The following is an 8,284-nucleotide window of genomic DNA, read 5'->3' on the forward strand; positions in this document are numbered from 1 at the left end:
GCTCTGAGAGCGCCTGGAGAGGTGGGACCGGAATTTCGACACTTTGGGATAGGAAGGGACGAGCTGTAGTCATATTTATTGATAGTACCTTGCTAAGAACTTGAGGTTCATTGTTTGGTTTTTAATTACCACAAAACCCATACAGGTGAAAAATGATAATCACAGACATTTTGAAAATTGAGCTTGGAGAAAAGTTGTTACTGGTCAGTGATTACTGAGGTTCTTACAAGGGGAGCCTGGATTCAAATCTAAATCCTCGGACTCCAAACCCCAAACTTAAAAATTCCTGCATTTTACAGCATTGCCTTCCTCCTTGATAACAGCCAGAGATTTGGATTTTGAACATATACGCATTACAGCTTGTCAAAATATTAGATTTATTCATTCTGTGATCACCAGCTTTTATATCCCAAGACTGCCATTCCCAGGATCTAAGTCATAGCCATTAAATAAGTCCTGTACTAGTCAGGCCGCTGAACCAAGACCAAAGGGCCCGGGTGGTTGTTTCTTCCAGGTCACTCACACCTGAGGCCCCCCCCAAGACCTCCCTGCTGATCGCTGGTAGAGCCGTGTTTGCCTCTTTCACTTCGAAATACTGGATCAACTGTTCAATCCCAGCCTTCACTGCAGGTTTAAGTGCAGCACTGATTAGTAGTCCTGTGGGTCCCCCGGACAATCCAGCCATGGTCATCAGAAGGTCATAACCCATATCTACGACTCCATCTTGGCCTCGTTCCTTGGCCTTGTCTGGACAATTCTGAGCAGCATAATACAAAGCTGTGCCGAGATTGTAGAAGGTTCCCACTTGTGGCAACAATCGGACTATATTGTACACACCTTGCTCCTGCTTCTGCTCACAGTTATTGATAGGGGGGGAGCGTCGGGCCCTTGGTGGGCCTGTTCGTTCCCTGGCCAAAAACTGTAGAGCAGAGAATAGGGCATCCCCTGAAACCGCCCTCAAGGTGCTTCTGCTTTTCTGGAGTTCTTGAAGATGGTGGATGAGTTTCTGTGTTGCTTTTACACCTCCCTGGCGGTACAGCTGAAGTTGCAGTGTCCAGACATCAGCCTGGCAACCAGCTTTCTCCAGGGCGATCACCAGTGGCAGAGCTACCAGGAACTTGGGTAGAGGAGGCATGTGAGTAAAGCCAGGCAGGGACTTTGGGAGCAGAGTCTGGCAGGACAAGAGGTCTGAGGAAGGTGGCCAGGATCTCAAGGATGAGGGAATATTTGTCCGGTTTCCATATGAAATAACATCCACAGGGTACAGCAGGAGGTAGCAAAGAAGCAACTCAACTTGTATTGTGATGAATCTGAGGCCAAACATGTCTGAAACAGAATATGCTGGAGAGGGGAGAAACAAGAAACACACAAACCGTTTCCCTAAGGGCTGTGGTCTGAAAGGAGCCCATGACACAGGGCACACCTCATCCATCATCTCCAAAGTTCTGTTATTTTTAGGCAAAAGCCCAAGAATCAAGAAGCGCAGCCCAATTGTTCCCACTTGGCCTTCCCCATTTTCAAGTCACCAGAGACTTCCTCTGCTTTATTTCCACCCATTTATACGGGGCGCCAAATTACCACAAAGTTCAGGCAAGAACTGAGACTGTCTTGATAGGTTTGGTTACTCCTCAATCCAGTTCTGCCCACTTCTCTGCCCCATGAATAAAGGAGATATTTGCTTTCCCCCATAATCAGTACGAGATGCAATCTCTGCAAGTATTTGTCCATTTGTTTTTTTTTTTTTTAAGATTTTATTTATTTATTTGACAGAGAGAGATCACAGTAGACAGAGAGGCAGGCAGAGAGAGAGAGAGAGAGAGGGAAGCAAGCTCCCTGCCGAGCAGAGAGCCCGACGCGGGACTCGATCCCAGGACCCTGAGATCATGACCTGAGCCGAAGGCAGCGGCTTAACCCACTGAGCCACCCAGGCACCCTATATTTGTCCATTTGTATTGGCTGCTCAAACCTTGTTCCCTTGTCCCACATTGACCTCAACACCTAAGACCCTTTTCTTTGGCATTTCCTACACATCCCTGTCACTTTTCCACTCTAGCTCACGATATGAGCTGGGAGACCCAGAGTCAGGAGAGATTAGATATCTATGATTCGCTCTTACTGTATCTCTTTTCAGTTTAAGAATTAAATTAGTGAGCTACAGCATCTAGTTGGGGATTTAGTACAGGGCTGATGAATGAGAAAAAGGTTAAATTACCTCTCATGCATAGTATATATTACATGCACAGTATATGATGACTGAAAGGAAAGAAAAGAGCAAAATGGAATAAGAACTAGGGGCTGGGAACTACTAAATGGAGAGGGTTAAGACTAATCCCAGTCACATGTATGATTTAGCTCTGGCATGAAATAAAGTACATCTGTTGAGTGGTAGTCTACCTTTCTTTTTTCTTTTTTCATAATATTTTTGAGGGGGAATCTGGGTGGCTCAGTCGGTTAAGTATCTGCCTTCACCTTAGGTCATGATCTCAGGGTCCTGGGATCCAGCACCATGTCAGGGCTTCCTGCCCGGTGGGAAGCCTGCTTCTCCCTCTCTCTCTGCCTACTGCTCCCTTTGCTTGGGCTCTCTCTCTATGTCAAATAAATAAATAAAATATTTAAAATCGTATTTAAAAATAAATAAATAAAAATATTTGGGGGACACCTGGGTGGCTCAATTGGTTGGGCGAATGCCTTTGGCTCAGGTCATGATCCTGGAGTTCTGGGATCAAGTCCTGCAGTGGGTAGTTGGCTTCTCCCTCTGATCCTCTCCCCTCTCGTGCTCTCTCTCTCTCTCTCAAATAAATAAAGTCTTTAAAAAATATTTTAAAATTTATTTGTCAGAGAGAGAGAGAGAAAGCACAAGCAGGGGGAGCAGCAGGCTCTCCGCTGAGCAGGGAGTCAGATGTGGGGGTGGACCCCAGGACTCTGGGATCATGACCTGAGCCAAAGGTAGACACTTAACTGACTGAGCCACTCAGGAGCCCCTGGTCTTCTACATTTCTAACTACCTCATCTATCCCATCATTGAATAGTCCCAAGAAAAGAGACTTATTGCCGGGGTGTCACCGAGTATCTGAAGTAAACGTAGACAAATTCCTGAATGAATTTCTCCATAAAGCCCTCCCAAATAGCTGTGGAACGTTTCATAAATTATATTGTCATCATCTGTAGACACCAAGAAGTTCTTAACTTGGAGAACCTTAACTTAGAGGTTTCTTCAGCTTTTTGCCTCATTCTTCCTCACGCTCCCATCACTGCTTCCTGCAGCTCTAGGGGGGTACTGACAGCAAAATTTTTGAACTGTGTCACCAGTAACAAGGCAGATAGCTGGTAGACCTACCATGCCAAGGGGTGTATTTGCCACCAGCAAGACATTCCTCAGGCAAAATAGCTGAGTGTTAGGTTCTCCAAGCTTCCCTGCAGGTCCCCCCAGATTCCTCAGTGACCTGAGTACTGTCCGTGTTTTCCTTCTCATTGTGCTCTCCTCTCATGGAGGAGAGTTTCAGTGATGGCCTTTCCTCCCATCCTAACAAGCTTACACTGCAGAATGTGGGCCTCAGTTGGGCAGCCAGCCTCCTCCAGGGCCACCCCCAGAGCTAAGCTGGATAGGCACTCAGGCAGAGGGGCTAAGGAGGAGCCAGTGTGCAAGAGATCCATGCAGGTCTTGGGATCTGGGAGAGGGATCTGGCTGGAGAGTGTGTTCAGAGGATGGCCAATTTTTTGTCAAAAATGGCTGGAAGGTCAGGGCTCTTTCTGGGCATTTCTTGGAAGGACAGCCAACGGGGACAACAAAACACAGCAAAGGGGCACCTGGCTGGCCGAGTTGGTAGAGCATGAGACTATTGATCTTGGGGTTGTAAGTTTGAGCCCTATGTTGGGTGTAGAGATTAATTAAAAATAAAACCTTAAAAAAAAAAAAAAAGACACAGCAAAGGAGCAGCACAGCCTGGATCATGGTGGGTCAGGAGGAACAGCCCACAGGAAACAGGAGAGAAGTAGTGGTCAAGGTGAGAAGTGGGGAAAGTCTTGGGACAAAGAAAAACCAAGACTAGTCAGGCTAAGAAGTGGCTTTTCCCTTGGGAACTTCAGTTACACCTGGACATAGCTTTACCCCCACCCTTGCAAGCTGTGGGCAGTCCTCACCTGCTCCAGAAGGAAACAAGTCAGAGGAACAAGACGATAAGACGATCCAAACACGTCCTTTCCTCAGTGCTTCTCTAATCTGAATGCTAACCTTCTCTACACTGCAGTCAAAACAAGTTGGCCCTTCTGAAAACAGTGAAGGACATATGCTTACAAATATTTATCCACCTCTTCCTGGCTCAGGCTTTTCCCCCTCACCTTTGCCCCATGCTGACAAAGGAGGGCCATTGCTCTTTGTGGCTACTGCTTTTCCTGCCTCATATCCCTGTCACCATAAGGATTTCTCTAGACCTAAACCTAGATCAGGAAAAATGCCTCAGTCCCTTCTGGAGAAGCAGGGAGGCAAAAGGCAGGGATGCCAAGGATTTCTGGGCAGGAGACCCCAAAATGGATTTCAATGGACTTACCAGGTAAAAAAATGAGAAAATACAACCTACTGGCAAGTCAGATCAAAGCAGAGCAACTTTTGTTTTATCTCATTATCCCAGCACAATACCCTAAACACTTGCATTACCCTGATAGTACCTCTTTCTGAGCTTGTATTAGTGTAGGAATTGATCTTCATTGCTCATTTCTGAGGGTCTAGATGAGAAACTATAGTCTGGAAAATAGGGAACAATGGCATAAGGTGCCTCCTAAAAACTGGTACAAAACCCCCATCATTTTACCATACAGGTTCCTCGCTGGTCATATCATCTAACTCTGGCAGACAGCCAAATGCATTAGGCTAATGAACAAATCCCAGGTCCCTTCTATCTTACTCACTCCTCTCAGTCCCAGGAGGGGCCCTAAGTAGCAAAAGGAAATCGGAGGGGAGAAAAAGTTTTCTAGAACAAGAGGAATGTCTTCAGAAAGCTACTGGGACACAATCCTACAACTGGGAGAAGGATGAACTGGATCTAGAGGCATCCAGCCCAGCTGCTTGAAATTCCTGGAGTCCAAATCCATGGAGCGTCTCAAGGCTCTGCTGCTTCTCAACAGTTCAGGGAAGTTTGGGGATCCTGTCAGATTCTCCCATTTCTTGTCTTTTTTAAAAGATTTTATTTATTTATTTGACAGACAGAGATCACAAATAGGCAAAGAGGCAGGCGGGGGTTGGGGGGAAGCAGACTCTCTGATGAGCAGAGAGCCCAGTGCAGGGCTTGATCCCAGGACCCCGAGATCATGACCTGAGCTGAAGGCAGAGGCTTAACTCACTGAGCCACCCAGGCACCCGATTCTCCCATTTCTGACTGGAGTTGGCCATCCATAGCAGGGCCCATCTTCACATCCAGTTTGTCAGTCTGCATTACCATCCCCCTTAACATGAAAGTGGCTTCTGGTTGAAATTCCTCCAATTTCCAACTCTAGTGTCTTGGGAGTGACCCTAGAGAAAAGAATGTGTGAATATGGCAGGGGAGGAAAAGTGGTGATGAGTTCGTCTCCAGGATCAAGGAGCAAAATGACAGAAGGAGGAGGCCAAAAGCAGATCCCCTCCCCCAATCCAGCTCCCTAACTTTGATCCTGTCCTGGTCTTCCACCTATTCCTCATTAATTCCCATCAGTTGTCAGCTGAATTTTTTTCATTGTTGTTTCAATTAGTAGAGTATTTTTTTTTTTAAGACTTTATGTATTTATTTGACAGAATGAGAGAGAGAGAGATCACAAGTAGGCAGAGAGGCAGGCAGGGAGCGGGAACAGGCTCCTCACTGAGCAGAGAGCCCGACGCGGGGCTCGATCCGAAGATCCCGAGATCATGACCTGAGCCGAAGGCAGAGGCTCAACCCACTGAGCCACCAAGGCACCCCAAGTGGAGTATTTTTGAAAGTATTTATCTATTTATTATTTTTTAAAAAATATTTTATTTGAGGAGGGGAGCACAAGCAGGGGGAGCAGCAGGCAGAGGGAGAAGTAGGCTCCCCACTGAGCAAGGAGCCCGAAGTGGGACTCCATCCCAGGGTCCTGGGGCCACGACCTGAGCCAAAAGCAGACACTTAACTGACTGAGCCAGAAGTCCCAGTAGATTTTATGTATTCATTTGAGAGAGAAAGCATGATCAGGGGAGAGAGGCAGAGGTAGAGGGGATAGCAGACTCCACGCTGAGGAGGAAGGCCAATGCGGGGCTGGATCCCAGGACCCTGGGACCATGACTTGAGCAGAAGGCAGATGCTTAACAACTGAGCCATCCAGGTGCCCCAGGTTATTTATTTGAGAGAGATATAGTGGGAAAGAGCACAAGCAGGAAGAAGAGAGAAAAGCAAACACCCCACTGAGCAGGGAGCCCCATGTGGGGTTTGATCCCAGGATCCTGAGATCACGACTTGAGCTGAAGGCAGAAGCTTAAATTACTGAGCCACCCAGGCACCCCACAGAACATCTATTTATAACATGGTGTATTGAATATTTTAAGCTCACTGTTGAGACTTACTGCTCAGAAAAAAAGATTCCTTTCAAAATATTACTGCTCATTGACAATGCACCTGGTCACCCAAGAGCCCAATGAAGTTAATGTTTTCACACCTGCTAACACAAGGTACACTCTGCAGCCCATGGATCAAGGGCTTTCAAGTCTTATTATTTGAGAAATACAGTTTGTAAGGCTCCCATAGATAGTGATTCCTCTGGTGAATCTGCACCAAGTAAACTGAAAATCTTTTGGAATGCAATCACCATGTGAGATGCCATCAAGAACATTCATGGGATGGCTGGGTGGCTCAGTAGGTCTAAGCAACTGCTCTCACCTCAGGTCACGATCCCGGGGTCCTGGGATCGAGTCCAGCATCGGGCTCCCTGCTCAGCGGGGAGTCAGCTTCTCCTGCCTCTACTGCTCCCCCTGCTTGTGCTCTCTCACTACGTCAAATAAATAAAATCTTTAAATAAAATAAAAATAAATTAAAAAAAAAAAAGAACATTTGTGAGTCAGGGCACCTGAGTAGCTCTGTTGGTTGAGCATCCGACTCGATTTTGAGTCAGGTCATGATCTCAGGGTCATGACGCTCCAGCCCCACGTGGAGCCCTGCGTCAGGCTCTGGGCTCCACATGGAATCTGCTTTTTTCCCTCTCCCTCTGCTATTCCCCCAGCTTGTACTCCCTCTCCCTCAAATAAGTATAAATCTTAAAAAAAAAAAATCACGATTCATGGGAAGAAGCCAAAATATCAACATGAACAGGAGTTTGGGAGAAGCTGATTCCAACTCTCAAGGATGACTTTGAGGGGTTCAAGACTTTAGTGGAGGAAGTTTCTGCAGATGTGATAGAAATAGCAAGAGAACTAGAATTAGAAGTGGAGCCTGAAGATGGGATTCAGTGGCTGCAACGCCATGATAAAATTTTCTCAGATGAGCAGGTGCTTCTTACAGATGAGCAAAGAAAGTGATTTCTTTTCTTTTTTTTTTTTTTTTTAAAGATTTTATTTATTTATTTGACAGACAGAAATCACAAGTAGGCAGAGAGAGAGAGGAGGAAGCAGGCTTCCCTCTTAGCAGAGAGCCCGATGCGGGGCTCGATCCCAGGACCCTGGGATCATGACCCGAGCCGAAGGCAGAGGCGTTAACCCACTGAGCCACCCAGGCGCCCCCAGAAAGTGATTTCTTGAAATGGAATCTCCTTCTGGTGAAGATGCTGTGAAGAATGTTGAAATGACAGAAGAGAATTTAGAAGGTTACACAAACTTAGTTGATAAAGCAGCGGCAGGGTTTGAGAGGATGGACTCCAGTGGTGGAAGTTCTACTGTGGGTAAAATGCTACTGAGCAGCATCACATGCTATAGAGAAATCATTCACGAAAGGAAAGAGTCAATCAGTGCACTAAACTTCACTGTTGTCTTATTTTAAGAAATTGCCACAATGGTGGTGTCTGGGTGGCTCAGTTGGTTGGGTGTCTGAATCTTGGTTTTGGCTCAGGTCAGGATCCTGTGGTCCTGGGATGGAGCCCAGAGTCAGGCTCCTTGCTCAGTGGGGAGTCTGCTTCTCCCCCTGCCACTTCCTTGCTTATGTGCTCTCTCTCTCTAATAAATAAAACCGTTAAAAACAATATTTAAGGGGGTTTGGGAAGTAGGAAAAGAATAAATGAAACAAGATGGGATTGGGAGGGAGACAAAGCATAAGAGACTCTTAATGTCACAAAACAAACTGAGGGGGCCAGGGGGAGGGGGGTAGGGAAAGGG

The 8,284-nt window shown here is 46.5% G+C and overlaps 1 protein-coding gene across 1 annotated transcript; it reads right to left on the reverse strand.

Moving 5' to 3' along the window:
* Positions 1-69: 69 nt before the first annotated feature.
* Positions 70-5,214, reverse strand: APOF (apolipoprotein F). The gene is made up of 2 exons (XM_032348690.1): positions 4,141-5,214; positions 70-1,341 (listed from the first exon to the last, which is right to left on the reverse strand). The coding sequence occupies exon 2, from the start codon at positions 1,322-1,324 to the stop codon at positions 446-448; it is 879 nt and encodes a 292-aa protein (XP_032204581.1). The 5' UTR covers positions 1,325-1,341; positions 4,141-5,214; the 3' UTR covers positions 70-445.
* Between the last annotated feature and the right edge of the window lie 3,070 nt (positions 5,215-8,284).

Source organism: Mustela erminea, chromosome 6, assembly GCF_009829155.1.
Source record: "Mustela erminea isolate mMusErm1 chromosome 6, mMusErm1.Pri, whole genome shotgun sequence".
Classification (NCBI taxonomy): Eukaryota; Metazoa; Chordata; class Mammalia; order Carnivora; family Mustelidae; genus Mustela; species Mustela erminea.

Bases quoted from the DNA above. Each gene is read 5' to 3' on its own strand.
- APOF (XM_032348690.1), bottom strand. From the start codon at position 1,324: ATGTTTGGCCTCAGATTCATCACAATACAAGTTGAGTTGCTTCTTTGC.